Source organism: Sesamum indicum, linkage group LG7 (assembly GCF_026168435.1).
Source record: "Sesamum indicum cultivar Baizhima isolate 11 linkage group LG7, ASM2616843v1, whole genome shotgun sequence".
In the NCBI taxonomy this organism is placed as follows: domain Eukaryota; kingdom Viridiplantae; phylum Streptophyta; class Magnoliopsida; order Lamiales; family Pedaliaceae; genus Sesamum; species Sesamum indicum.
In genome coordinates this window covers 5,519,513-5,535,182 of record NC_142663.1, presented here as the reverse complement: position 1 = coordinate 5,535,182, position 15,670 = coordinate 5,519,513, and the positions used below count along the sequence as shown (strand labels likewise).

General features: G+C 33.5%; 1 protein-coding gene across 1 annotated transcript; it reads left to right on the top strand.

The window, feature by feature from the left end:
- Positions 1-339: 339 nt before the first annotated feature.
- On the top strand, positions 340-7,944 carry LOC105166020 (filament-like protein (DUF869)). The gene is made up of 7 exons (XM_011085209.3): positions 340-528; positions 1,974-2,028; positions 2,313-2,482; positions 3,398-3,626; positions 3,707-6,149; positions 6,581-6,623; positions 7,115-7,944. Exons 3-7 carry the CDS (start codon positions 2,354-2,356, stop codon positions 7,565-7,567), a joined length of 3,297 nt encoding a protein of 1,098 aa, XP_011083511.1. The 5' UTR covers positions 340-528; positions 1,974-2,028; positions 2,313-2,353; the 3' UTR covers positions 7,568-7,944.
- Positions 7,945-15,670: the final 7,726 nt, after the last annotated feature.

The following is a 15,670-nucleotide window of genomic DNA, read 5'->3' as shown; positions in this document are numbered from 1 at the left end:
ACGGTGGTCCAGCACCCGCAAATCAAAAGTACAGCTCATCTTTTATTCTGTCACCCACTTGCCAATATCGGATTTCCCGAGGGTAGTTTCGTCATTTAATGCTCGGAGGAACACCTTTGTACTTCCCAAAATTACAGTATGTATACTCGCATATTATAATTGCTTTATTTTTTTTTCAGATATTTATAAATACTCTTTTTTTTTAAAAAAAAAAACAAATATATTTTATTTCTCGGAAATTAAGGTCTCAAATTTAAAAGGCTGATGTTTTGGAGCTTTCCAACGTCTTGCCTTTTAAGTGACACCTAACGCAGAAACACTTTCACTACCCTACCCCCCACCCCCACCCCCACCCCAGCATTCCCCCACCACGCCACCACCCACCCACCACCACTCCACCACCACCATTTTCCTCTCTCCGGAGGAACAAAACAAAAACAGGAGGAACACGCACTGAATCAACTGCATTCCGGAATCCAGATCCTTAATTCTTCTAATTGAATCACAACTTCACTGCATTCGCTGCTGGTAAGTGTGGAGAAGTGGTGCATGTATGTATATCTGTATGTGTAATCTGATTGATCTTGTCTGCATTTGATTTTCACTTTTCCTTTTTCTGGAGTGAATGGCGTTACTGAGTTTGTGAGTGAGTGATTGAAGAGTTTCGCCGACTGCTTTGGTTTTTTGTGTTCCGGAGAGCACTACTTTTGTTTTGTTCGTATTGAAATTTCTTCCTCTTTATTGACTCCGTATAACTTGAGAGCATTTATCTCTTCCGTTTTCTGTCGGTTTGTATTTCTTCTTTTGCTTTTATCTACTGTTTGTTGCTTACTTTGCTCCGGAGGTTTGTTCTTTGAGGGGATCTTCCTTTTTCTTTTACTTAAAATTTTCGTCGAGGATTTTCAGAGTTGTGGCCCTGTGTTAAGGGCTTGCAAATCATTGGTTGTTTGTTCGAGAAGCTCTTTTCATGTTTGATTTCTATTCTCTTTGCAATTTAAGAAATTCTTGGAGTGGGTAGTCAATGTTTTCATTAAGTTCTAATTTAAGAATAAATCTATACGTTTTCTGAGCTAATTTGTTGTCGTCGTTCTGGATTACATATCGCTGTGTTCTATTGAATCTCTACTCTTTATGTATCATTTAGTTATTAATGTTTTGAGTCTGGAAGATAATGATTTACTAAGCATTTACAATTTTGTAAATGTTTGATAACATGGAAATTTTAACTATTACATGGAGCTAGGATCGAGGCCAGAACATGGTTGTTCGTGACTATGAATATTCAATGGATTTATCATTCACTTAATTGAAATGATATTTAATATTTTATATTTTTGATAATATACCCAGTTAGACCAAACGTCTGCACTAGAGTAGCCAGACTGTATGGTTTATCGTTTTCTTTTTCCATATTTGTTAGATTATGGCAATGTCATATTCATGGTACATCTTGATTGTTTCTGGTGGCCTGTCCTTTTCTTCATCTTCATTTTCATATTTTAATTTTTCTGGCATAGTTTCATGCCTTAAAAAATTAAGTGTCTTAGTAATGCAGAATCTGCATTGTAAGATTTGACTGGAATATCTCATGTGTTTACTATTTCACCCTCCGTTTATGCCCTTGATGTCAATCTTATGATCTGGGTTGTTGATTGACTTCCTGGGTATGAATTTCTTTGGTCGTTTTTGCCATAATTCTTACTCAAGTTAAAAATTGCTCAAGATATTCTCTGGATGGTTTCCCTTGGTTAGAAATGTCAAAAGAGCTACAAAATTATACAATTACTTTTGCAGGTTATTAAAGATCATAAAGCAAACTCTGTTTTTTTCTCTGGTCCTTTCTAACCTGCTGTTTTAAGAGAACTCTGTTGGTCCGGTATCATGCCTGCTAATCCTTATGCAGAATACTTTTCATGTTTTTTTTTGGCATGACGGGGCATACTTTTAACCTGCTTATTTAAATTCTAATACAGGAGGAGTTTTCGGCTAGTACATTTGCTTCAGTACACAGTACTGTATCTTTGACAGGTATGTAGTAGGTTTCTATTATGAGTTCCCGGATGATGTTAGTTCAATAGATATGTCCGCTAGAAGCATTAATATGTACTCTGTAAATCGTTAACAAATTGGTACAAGAGGAACAAGTGTGTGTGGGTTTGGACTTGAAAGACCAGCATTGTAAAAATAAACTGGTATATAAACCACTGAGGTTTGTGTCCTTGCCTATCGTGTGTTATTTGTTAGTATTAATGGCTGAGTAGATGTATTTGTTGCTCGACTGATATTAATTGTGCATTTGCATCTACTTTTAGCCTCGCTTGCATAATTTCGTCTGGATCGACAACAGCCTACAATGGATAAAAGGAGTTGGCCCTGGAAGAAAAAATCAGCTGATAAGCAAGCAGCAGCAGAGAAAGTTGCTGCTAGTGCATCAGAATCTTCCACAGCTGCTTCAGACATGGGTGCAGCTCAAGTTGACAAGGTTTGCACATATTATCGTGATTGATTATGACTCTTGGTGGCTACAGTTGCCGTTTATATGGTGTGACAATTTCTTTTATTCCTTTCTGTCGACATATACTGAGGCATTTCGATTATTTGACTAATTTTCCTTGGACATGTTCAATAATTTTACTAGTCTGGCTCTTATTGATCTTAAACACTACTAAAATAGCAACTTAACTTTACTCAATCAATGAAGTTTAACGTGTCTTAAGCTCTTTTACTTCTCAGTGCAATTGTTGATTTACAGGATCCCATCCCTGCCCTTTCTTTGATGCTCATATCAATCAAATATGAAGCCCCCTAACCTATCAGTTAATCTGGGTCTGTTTGGAAGAAGTTCCTTATTAAGTTATGGAAGAATGAAACTGAGAAGGAATCATGCAGATATCCAATTCTTCTTTGTCAACTTGCTGAAATATTGTTTTTTGGAGAGAAGAATGCAGAAGCAGTTCAATCAATAGCAGCTCTGAATTCTCTATTTGTAGTAGGATACTGGTAGTTAGCTTAGGTTCTCCGTTCTGTGTGCTTCTCAGACGAGTGATACTTCTCATAAAGAGTATTTTCTTTCATCAAGAGATGAGTTTGTTCTTCAACATCTTAACTGTTCTGGAGACTGAAGTTCTTTGACATCCATTCTGGCTACACTTTCCATCCCCAAAACTTTTACTTCAGAGTATTGATTGCCTGAATAATTCCCACGAGCTAGTTGCCTGTACTCCTTTTTCATTTTCCCTATATTTGGGCAGTTAATTCTCATAGTTTACTATTCTTTACTAATAGTGTGCTTATTAGAGATCAAATTTTTGTGTGTTTCAAGTGGAACTTACGAGACTGGATTCATTGTTCCTCATCTCACCATGTCTCGTGCATCGATTCTTGTCCTCTTAAACAGGTGAAACAAGACAATAATAAAAAGCCAAAGTATGTTCAGATTTCTATGGAATCATATACACATCTAACTGAATTGGAGGATCAAGTGAAGTCTTATGAAGAACAAGTTCAGACCTTAGAGGATGAAGTAAAAGAACTTAATGAAAAGTTATCTGAAGCCAATTCCGAGATGACTAACAAAGAAAACCTGGTGAAACAACATGCTAAAGTTGCTGAAGAAGCTGTCTCAGGTTTCAACTTATTGCTACATCTCTTTTCTTCGTGAAAATTGGAGATGGTGGAACTTAAATGCCACAACTTCTTTGCACAGGTTGGGAAAAGGCTGAGGCAGAGGCTGCAGCACTGAAAAATCATCTGGAATCTGTCACACTGCTAAAGCTTACTGCCGAAGACCGGGCAGCACATTTGGATGGTGCCCTCAAGGAATGCATGAGGCAGATACGAAACTTGAAGGAAGAACACGAACAAAAATTACATGAAGTTGCTCTTAACAAGATGAAGCTCTTTGAAAAGATGAAGCTGGAGCTTGAAACAAAATTAGCTAATTTGGACCAAGAGCTACTAAGGTCTGCTGCTGAAAATGCGGCATTATCAAGATCTTTGCAAGAGCGCTCTAATATGCTGATCCAGCTGAATGAAGAAAAAACACAAGCTGAGGCTGAGATAGAACGTTTGAGGAGCACTATTGAGTCCTGTGAAAAAGAAGTGAACTCACTCAAATATGAACTGCATATTGCTAGGAAAGAGGTGGAAATTCGTAATGAAGAAAAGAACATGAGCGTGCGTTCTGCAGAAGTAGCAAACAAGCAGCATCTGGAAGGGGTGAAGAAAATTGCTAAGCTTGAAGCAGAGTGTCAAAGATTACGAGGTCTTGTTAGGAAGAAATTGCCTGGTCCAGCTGCATTAGCACAAATGAAACTTGAAGTTGAGAACTTGGGCCGAGACTATGGAGAATCTCGTGTAAGGAAGTCTCCTGTGAAGCCTTCTACTCCCCACTTTTCCCAAGTGCCCGAATTTTCACTTGACAACGCACAGAAGTACCTCAAAGAGAATGAGTTACTCACAGAACGCCTACTAGCAATGGAGGAGGAAACAAAGATGCTGAAGGAAGCATTAGCAAAGCGTAACAGTGAATTGCAAGCTTCTAGAAGTACCTGTGCACAGACAGCCAGCAAGCTTCAAAGTTTAGAAGCACAACTGCAGGCTAATGGTGAACAGAGAACTCCCCTGAGGTCTAATACTCAGGTCCCAACTGAAGGCATCTCTGGTCAAAAAGCTAGTAATCCTTCAAGTTTCACCTCTCTGTCCGAAGATGGAAATGATGATAATATTAGCTGTGCTGGTTCATGGGCTACTGGATTGATGTCTGAGCTCTCCCATTTCAAGAAGGAAAAGAATGTTGACAGTCTGCACAAATCTGAGAGTGCAAATCATCTGGACCTTATGGATGACTTTCTGGAGATGGAGAAGTTGGCATATCTATCAAATGGATCCAATGGAACAGCTTCAAGAGCAGACTTTTCAGGTAATACAGGCAATACAGGGTCTGAATTTGTAAAAAGTGAAGCCTCAGCAGAAGTCGCCATGAGCACAGATCCCCAGTTGGGGGAGCAGCATGGTCTGGAACCTCAAGTGTCTCCTCAGGAAGATGTAACTGATCCTCACCTGCAAGCAGATCCACTCATTTTTGTGAAACTCCAATCAAAAATTTCCATGATACTAGAGAGAATGTCTAATGAGAAAGACAAGGAAAATGTTATAGAGGACATCAGATGTCTTATGCAGGATATAGAGGATACTTTGCGTCAGCAGTCGGTTAATGGTGTATTTGAGGCAGATCATTCTTCTGGCGCAGTAAGTCATCCAAGTAATCTTGCTGAGGCTACCAAGACAACAGTCCCTAAAGAGATATCTTCTGGAGATGGTAACTCATTCGTCAACTCTGTGGGAACCATCAATCCAGAATTACAAATTGCCATTTTCCAGATTTATGACTTTATAATGATTCTTGGTAAAGAAGCAAAGACAGTCCCTGCAACAACTCCTGATGGAGATGGGTTAAATAAAAAACTCAATACGTTCTCTGCCAAATATAGTGAGGCTATAAACAATGATATTAATCTAATTGATTTTATCCTAGACATTTCTCATGTATTAAGCAAAGCAAGTGAGTTGCACTTCAATGTCCTGGGATTTAAAAGTTCTGAAGTTGAAACTGGTAGTTCTGATTGTATAGACAAGATTGCGCTGGCAGAGAACAAAGCTGTAGTGGATTCATTAGGAGAAGGGTATCCAAATGGTTGTGGCCGCTTTTCTGACTCTGCATCTGATGCTGATGTTCCAAATGATGGGAGTCTTGTCCCGATCTCTGAATCAACAGCCCCTTCATGGAAATGTTCATTGGAGGAGTTTGAGCAATTGAAAATGGACAAGGATAACCTAGCAGTTGATCTTGCTAGATGCACAGAAAACTTTGAAAGTACCAAGTCCCAGTTGCTAGAAACTGAACAGCTTCTCGCTGAGGTTAAGTCACAATTAGCATCAGCTCAGAAATCCAACAGCTTGGCTGAGACACAGCTCAAATGCATGGCAGAATCTTACAAATCACTTGAAACAAGGGCAGAGGAATTACAAAGTGAGGTAAATCTCCTCCAAGGGAAATTAGAAAGTTTGGGTAACGAGCTTCAGGAGGAGAGAAGAGGTCACCAGGAGGCCCTTACCAGATGCAAGGATCTTGAGGAGCACCTGGAAAGGTAGTAAATAATTTTCCTTATGTTGCAGGCCTGATGGACATACTTGATTTCTGAAATGGCTGAAATGGATAGTTCTGGCATATTTCGCAAAAGGGCTTAAAATTCACTCAGGTGTATGAAGAAATCCTTTCAAGCTGTTACATACACCTGAGAACTGAATATATGGAAGAAGCATTAAGGCTATACTATTACTCTTACATGGCGTAATTTCATGGATAGAAAATTTTATAATGGGATCTTTTGGTTGATTGAAACTGGTGTTACTTATTGGCGTAGAGCTTGCTGGAACTCTTTTAGTTTCTGTATATCCACATCTCTTTCCAGGTTTTCAATTTTATCTATTTGATTTTGCTGCTTAGAATTAGATAATATTGTTATAACAAAGTTTTATTTTATCTCTAATCTGAATATGCTTGATTTCCTCATGACAGGATAGAAAATGCAGCTGCTGCTGATGACGACAAGACTAGCCAGGTGAGGCTTATAAAAAGATCTTGAGTTCCTGAGCATTAGAGTTGCTGCCATCACCATGACCTTATTTCATAAACTGTTTACTAAACCTGCTATAAAAAACTTTGCTTAAGACATGTTTGCTATAGTTGTTTCCATGATATTGATATCATGGTGCTAATATAGCAGTCTTTAGTAACAGATTTAGCTACTGCAACCTTTTCTTCTCTAGTTAATTCTTTTCAAAATAGTTCCTAACACTTCAGTTTTCTTTCACAAGCCATTGAATGAGATGTTATTGCTCAATCTTTGGGTGTCCAGAACTCCAGCAAACTTGTCTAATACTAGTACATAGCTCTTGCCACTTCTTTAGAAAGTCGATGAACTCCTTGTTACACATGCTGACTACCACCTCTATGATAGTCGTATTATATTTCCAATAAGCTCCTTATATTTGTTCCTCATCAATTGTAACATTCCTATAACTAAACGCATCCGACCTTCTTTTATTTCAGGAAAAGGAGTTGGCCGCTGCAGCTGAGAAGCTGGCGGAGTGTCAAGAAACCATATTTCTTCTTGGTAAGCAATTGAAGGCTATGCGTCCCCAAACCGACATTGTCAGTTCCCCAAATAACGGAAGGACTCAGAAACTTGAAGCTTATGTTGAGGATGAACCAACTATAAGTGGCATGAATTTGCATGATATGGATCCATCTGAAAGCCACAGTGCCACTTCTTTCCATCTGCACAGAGCTGGCTCCGAATCCCCCTTGGATGTGTTCAATGCTCAGTTCAGTCCATCCGACTCTGAAGCAAACAACTTACTCAGGTCACCAGTCAGCTCAAAGTATCCAAAACATCGCCCCACAAAGTCGGGCTCCTCTTCTGCTTCATCTACCCCTACACCGGAGAAACACGCTCGTGGATTTAGCAGATTCTTTTCCTCAAAAGGAAAGAATGGTCAGTAGTGCCTGCATTCACTCCCTTAATTATCAGTATGTGCTCAGCAGGCTGTTTAATAGTTATATATAGCTGAAGCAATTTAAGCTGTTCTGTAAATAAAGATCAAGATCCTTTTTAACTTGTCATACTTGTAATTTGGTGTTAGTTTTGAGAGGGTTCTATTCTGAAGTTGTCATTCAATCCGCAGCTACTGTTTGAAGGTGTGGGTGGGTTTTGCTCTAAAGAGAACTGACAGCAGCTACCGATCCCCAACCTGTCTACTGAGACTGAGAGGGGAAAGGCATGCAAAGAAACACAATAAGTATCATTTTTCGTTTCATATCATGCCATATAAACCTATTCCTTGTTTTGATTCAAAATCTCATTTCTTTTTGGAAGTTCATCTCAAGTGCTGTTCAGCATACTTTGGGTCTAAAAATTGGTGCTATCTGATGTCTGTAATATAATTTTTGTGCTGCATAATAGGACCTGATTATGTACCTATTATTTGATTCATTTTTTCTCAGTTGAAATTGTTTTATTTACTTGATTTCAATTATGTCAGTACATAATTTATTTACTGAAGCTTCTAGTTTGTTTGTGTTTTGTATGGATATACCTTGATTTAATATTATTGATACATTTAGTTACACTTTTTTATGTCTAAATATACCTTTTGTTCTGAAAGAATTATACCTGTAAAAAGATGTAAATATCATGCAATTCTCCAAAAAAAGAAATAACACTTGAGCTTAAAAATAGGCAGTGATTGTGCCTAATCTCATTTAATCTCGGTGAGAAAAAATGAGATGAAATGGATTTGGTTGAGATAACATTCATTTTTTAGTGTGCCATTGAATATGGGATAAAAGTTTGTATAAATGGTGTTAGATAAATAAGAAGTAATGATTATAGTTGATATGATATATTTTTCTAATGGATAAATTATGTCGAGCTCTTCTGAAGTTTGATACTAATTGTGAATACGCCCATATTGTTGAAAAATTATCGATGTCCTCTTAATATGTGACACAATATGTAACCTATGTGTGATAAGTGAAAAGTTGTTGAATTTTATTTTTATAAAAAGAAAAATATATTGTTACTTAAAAAATATATTATTACACGGAAGTTATTATAAAAAAACATAAAATTATAATTCATGATTCAAAATGGTATTTTGAGCAATCCAATATAAAATTTGGATAAGATCTTAATGAAAGTTAATGGGTGGGTCAATTGTTGGACGGACGTTATTAGTAGGGAATATCCATATTCCTGAACAAGATTGAGATACTTATAATTATATCAAAACTTAAAAAATCAAGGTCAAATAATATAAAAATCCCTTATATTTTAAAAATTCAGCTAAAAACCACCTATATTTTAAAAATAGGCAAAAATTAACATGATTTTACCCCTTTTTTAATAGTAGTGAAATGTCTTTAAATTCTGTTTTGAGAAAATTCTTACATTCAATAGCATATTATATTTGATGAAGAAGTATCTTATAAGATAAAAACCCTCACAAACAACATTGCTTGATACTTACGTAGATTTTGTACTTGAATTATTTGTCCTCCATGGTCATTTTTGTGAAATGTCAATCTTGCCCTCAAGTGAACAATGTTTGTAGGATATAATTAAGGATAATTTGGTATTTACACATTATATCAGTATGATACTTTTACTCAATTAGCCGATATAACTAAGTAAACACGATATAATTATTAACACATCCCACATTAAATCATTTGTCAATCTATTACCAACTTTCAAGATTTTAATCACAATTAAAAATAATATTACATTACGCTCTCTTCTAATATATCAATATCGATAAATAATCTCAATCCTAGAAAATCAATATATCGCCAACACAGTCACAAATTCTTAAGAGGACCTAGTTTATATTTGCAGAATAAATTATATTGGCATTTTTTAAAATTACGTCTAATTATACATTATTTATTTTTTTTTTATAAAATTATAAATATATTTTTTGAAGTTATAGGCTATTTTGCATGCAAGCTGTCGATTAACTCTTGCTTGCACACCACCGTTGGATATGCATTGAGGTTAAAGAAAAATGGGGTAAAATTATAACTATCTCTATTTAAGTTTGGTATAATAATAAATACTCCATCGATGTTTGAAAAATCATATACTCCCCTCAAATAGAAAGATACAATCCTTAGATGGTGAAGTAGATATTTTTATTTTACTTTTGTTGAAATTTTTTTAAAAGAATATCAAATAAATTTTAAAAATTATAAAAGAATATATAAAATTTTAATATATAGTATAAATAGATATTTTGATCAGTTCAACACAAAAATTAGATAAAAATTTAACGAAAACTAATGAAATGACGCATTATTAGACGGTATGTCAAATCTAGTAAAGTAAGTGTAATTTATCTTAATTTCTTGTACATTTGTTTGTGTCTGTTGTTGTAAGAGAATGATACTTCTTGTTTAATGTTGCTCTATTTGTAAGGGAGTAATACTCCTTATTTATGACTTTACTAAAAATTTTAGGGAGGTAGATCTTCTCGCTATAATTATTTTATATATTTTAATATAAAAAGATCGGGGACTTCGAAAAGCACTCTACCTCTAGGTGGTTTTTTATTAAAAAAAAGAAAAAAGTGTAATTTATCTTGAAAAAATCTAGTAATAAAAAATCAGACTGGAAGAAAAAGATGCAAGTCAGCCCACGTGGGAAATGGCCCATCTGCCCATCATTTCTGAGCAGGGAAAGGTTGAATGATCACGTGCTGCGCATCCCCACCCGCAGCGGTGTGAATTCACCTGGCCCACAACCTAGATTTTCCTCCACTCGCAGCCTTCTTAGCCATCATTTGATGAGTCTCGAGTATACGGTTGAAATTGAATGCCTACGGGGCGAGGCGACAACGACCCACAGAGAACCGTACCACCTCAGCTTTTCTTGCCCCCCACCCCCTGTTTGATTATTTGGGCCCTTGATTTGGACTTTTACTATTTCGTAGGCCCATATTCACTAAAGCCCATTTCATTCATTTGGATTATTAGGCCCACTAACTTAGATTAACACCAAGTTAATGAAATTATTAGGCCCACTAATTAAGCAAATGGCCTTAATTATTCAGTCTATTAAGGTAAAAATTATATAAAAACACATTTATGGCTACGTAAAAGACTTATCAATTTGTTGCTATTAGTATGTGTAAAAAAAATGAAACGTTCCCCAAATATTTGGGAAAAATTTTAATCTGATTTGATTTGACTGAATCTGATCGTTCATAATAATTGACTATGATATTATTACGGCAACCTCTTACGCCCTATTTGTTTGTCTAAAAATGATATTTTTCTGACCGAATTTAATTACCGAGTATCGTATAACAAAACAGGAAAAGAAACAAAAATCCAAAAAGTTAGGAAAAATCTAGGAATCTAAAACCTTAATAATTCTAAAATCTAGGAAAAAGAAACAACCAACCAGACGAAATTAGACCGGACAATATATGCAAAAAATCAATAATAATCCCATGCATGTCCAAAAATCAATAATAATTTATATATAAAATAAAAACACACAGACACACATATGTGTATATATATAAGTGAAACAAATGAATTAAAATGGTGTTGGGGTGTTGAGTAGTCTTGGGTATATGTTGAGTGGGACAGATGATGATGCAAAGAAGCAGCAGTGGACACACTGTTTTTGGAGATACGTGTGAATGGAAGAGAGTGTTCTTCATGTAATACAGAATTGGAGCATCCAATAACACACAAGATATTATCAAATATTCAAAAAATTTGTATCCGAATTAAATCAATCATGAAGTAAGTGTAATATATTACTCTGTGATTGGTTATTTTTTCTAAACTGTACACCAACCACACTGTAAATATATTACACTTGCCATATAATTGGTTTAAGTCTAGCCGAACCGGGTCCAAACTAGAATTTCTCAAAAAATTCTTACCCTTTGGTCAAATCAAATCAATGACATAATAAGTGTGATATACTTATTATATAATTGATCACTTTTTCTGAACTATACACTAATTATATCGTAAGTGTGTTACATTTGCATATAATTAGTTCGCATCCGGTTAAATCCGATCGAAAAAGTTAGGAGCATTTAATTTTTTAATATATATATATATATAATAATATTAATATTGTGGTACTAGAATTATTGAAATGGCAGCATGTATGCCCTACAGATAAGACCAGTGTCCACCATATATATATATATATATATATATTACAAGAACAAGAATATTAAAAACTTTGGATTTTATTTAAATAATCTTTGTTCCAACTACCAAAAAAATTTGACTTACTTCTCTTGAATTTATTTTTTTTCTATTATACTTAAAAGAATCGCTTTCGCTACCAAAAATAAAGATCAAGTGGCAATTGTAATATTGTGACTGAGACTATATATATTCAGTGATGAAAATTTTTATTTTGTTATAATAATGAATTATATAGTTTTAGAAGTCATAATTATTTTAAGAATAAATTACAATCATCCCCCTTAATATTTATCATAATAATAAATATTTTTTTATTATTTGAAAAATCACAAATAGTACTCCCTCGATTTTAATGTCTATTTTTTTATCATACATTAGTTTTTTATCTAATATTTGCAGTGAACTACCCCAAATACTTTTTTGGCTCATAAATAATAAATTTTTATATAAGTTGCACAAATTTGAGCTCACATGTCGATATTTGTCTCATAGATTTATTGTAATTTATTAGTTAAATTGATGTACGGTTCAGTTTAATGAAATATTGATGCGATCATGTACTTATCAATTTTTATAATTAAAAAAAAAAAAAGGAATGTGATTAATTAAGGTTGTGGCTGCAAAAAATTGAAAAGAGTTAGCAGATACGTGAATAATGGTAGAGTTAAGCTTTTTGGATTATGGATGTTAATTAAGTCATTATCCCCTTAATTATTGCGTTAAAGCGAATGACTTAATTATTCAAGAAATGACTTTTAAGACAGGTGACAAGTAAAAAGCCACCGAATAAGTAAATTCAGGTCATTATCACATTTGTTTTGTGATTGGTTTGATCCGATCAAATCTGATTCGAGCTAGAATTTTTTATAAATTTAGTACTGATTTTGAATTCCACTAGACGTGTGGGTATTTGTCGCACTCAATGTAATTTTGTTGTAATTGGTATTTGTTTCATTTAATATAAATTTATTGTACTATAAATTTATTTATCAAATTGATATATTTTTTCTAACTTAATCAGACGAATGCATTACATTTCAAAAAAAGTAATTAATTACATATATTAAAAAAAATTGTAATACGAGTGATTTTATGTGACCATATCTTCTGATTTGAGTATTTTTTTTCCTATTATTATTATTATTTGTATAAAAAATTAAGATTATTTAACTGTAATAAAAGTTAAACCATATCGATTTATTGTTATCGATTGAACCAATATGCACCGTTAATTTACCGTTTTGGTGAAGCCCACTCCTCTGGTTACGCATATAGGCAACTGTTTTGTAATAAAAGTCATAAATATTAGGCAACTGTTTGTCCATGTGCTCCTATGTTTGGAGCTACCTAAATTGAAACATCATTGGATCATACCCATGAATTTGTTTTATTTTTCTCTTGGTCTTGGTTACACGAGATTTACGTTAGACACGATGGGATTTGATATCACGCTCCAAATTCTCTATATTAATTACATCAAAAGACACGATGGTAACGATCTTCCGGGATCCGTTGTATTATTGATACTAATGCAATTTATTCTTATGTGATATTGTAAATAAATTAATTATCTATTCATGATAAACAGTAGTAAAAATTAAGAATATTTAAAAATAAAAATTAAAAGTTGAAGTTGGAGTGTTTAGAGAAAAACGGCTTCGTAGTTACAGTTTTACCAATAAGCTACAGAATTGATATAACTTTTAGTTTAAATCAAATTAATTTAATCAATTTAAAGACAAAAATACTATATTTTTAGAAATAAAATAAAAGGTTCAATAATAAGATAAGAAATGCTTTTTTTTTTTTTTTTCAAATACTCCATAACTGCTAAATAATTATTTAATTTAAAAAATAATTTCCACGAGGACTACGAGCACATGTCAGGATGTGATTGGAGGCACATGCAGGTCACATCTCAAAAGGGTCACCTGACGACGTTTGTTTTATGGTCTGCATGTGATATGGTTACCATCAGGACGATGATTTGAAGAGTTCAATTTGATCCTAAAATTGACCAATTGACAATAATGATGAGTTCAAAATTAGAACAAAAGTTGTAGTAGCATTCATCAATGGTTCACACCAGTTGCAAGAGATGGTGGAAATCTGCAAGAGTTGTCCAAATTCTCGTAGGATGGAAGTTTAATATTTTTAATTATTTACTTTACGAAATTTTTTAAATGGTCCAAAAATTAAGAAATTAGTCCATTAATTTACGGGATTTTTAGAAAATGATTTTAAAATTAGGAAAGCTCAACATATTTAGTCCCATAAATCTCATAAAGCAGATGATTAAATGAGTTGAATTTATTTAATTTTAAGACATTTTTAAGAATAATTGCAAAAACAAGGATTCAACTCTCAATTTTCTGGGACTGAAAGTGTAATTTAAGGGCAAGAGTTGGTGCATCGTTTGTTTTCAAATGTCAATTTAGAGTATGAAAATGGCAAGTAGTTGAAAAGCAGAGAACTCAATAATTTCAATCCAACACAAACATTGAAAAGACATGAAAAGGAAGGAAGATAAGTAGGGAGTTGATGTTTTTGCAATAAAAATGAAAGGGAACATTTCATCTGATTTCAGGTCTGCTGATATTTTGCTCCTATTACACATGTGATTGTTGTCTTTTTTTTTTTTTTTTAATTTGATTTAGATTTTTGTCTTTAATTTTTTTTATTATTTAAAATATTGTGTTAAGAAAAAAATATTGGGAACGAAAAATAATAAAGTATATGTACAAAGGACACGTAGCAGGCCCCGTTAGAGCTCCTGAATTGCTAGAATTGAGTAGATTAGATAAAACTACAAAGTCTAATTTGATGTGTGTCCTATTTCTTATTTATGTATACTTCGTGTTCTCATATTGTACGGATATCATTTTGTTGTTTTTGAATCAATAACGGTTAGAGGTTTATGTCAAATTCGTTGTCCTAATATATGCGGTTATTATCACAAAAAGAGAGAGAGAGAGAGACATATAGCAATAGTTATAGTCCTCGTCAATCATGCAATTCGAATTTTTTTACGTTTGTACTGTAGCTATGTTAGGAGAGCAATTACTGTCACGCATGTCAATTTTTTATTTTTATCGTTCAAACTAGAATGCAAGATCCACTAGAAAAAAGAGTTACTATTGCCTATATTTTTAAAACTATATATGGACTAAAAGCCATGATAAATAATTATTATTTAAATAAAATTGATACAAAAATTTACCTTATTCATCATGACAAAAGTATTTATTGTAGCATTTAGTTATGACAAATGTTTTAGCGACCCTCGTAAGAATAACAAGACATAATTGAATTGGTGGTAATAAGTAGTAACAAATTGTGTGTATAGTTTATTATGTTAAAAATAAGAATATTCTTCAATACCTTGGACAAGTCCATATTGATACGTACCTTGTGATAAAATATATATTATGATAATTGCAATATAAAATTTTTCTTTTACGAGTTATCACGTGATTTTTATTTATTTATATATAGTTAGGATTTAAAATTTTCAATCAATTCTGAGTGGTGGATGTTTTTATGTAGTTTAAATGGTCTTAGAAAATAATTTATTGGATTCAATTATTACAAATTGCTATATATTATATTATATTATTTTATTTTGGTCTTAGTTGGTAGTTGGGCAATTATTTATGAATTATTCTTGTGGTCTACCATTAAGTTTTTATAAATCATTTTATTATAGAAGAAAAAAGGCAATTCTTCTCAACATGCTAAAAATTTTGCCCAATTTCATTTTAACGTGCGATATATTTCAAGTCTTTTATAATTTTTCTTGATTTTTTTTTCAAGACGAAAAGTTTTTGGACGACGTTGCAAATTCAAATACACAATATTTTTTAATCGATC

Coding starts and splice junctions, on each gene's coding strand:
- LOC105166020 (XM_011085209.3), top strand. CDS start 2,354: ATGGATAAAAGGAGTTGGCCCTGGAAGAAAAAATCAGCTGATAAGCAA. Junction 6,150..6,580: donor CTTGAGGAGCACCTGGAAAG/GTAGTAAATAAT, acceptor TCCTCATGACAG/GATAGAAAATGCAGCTGCTG. Junction 6,624..7,114: donor ATGACGACAAGACTAGCCAG/GTGAGGCTTATA, acceptor CTTTTATTTCAG/GAAAAGGAGTTGGCCGCTGC.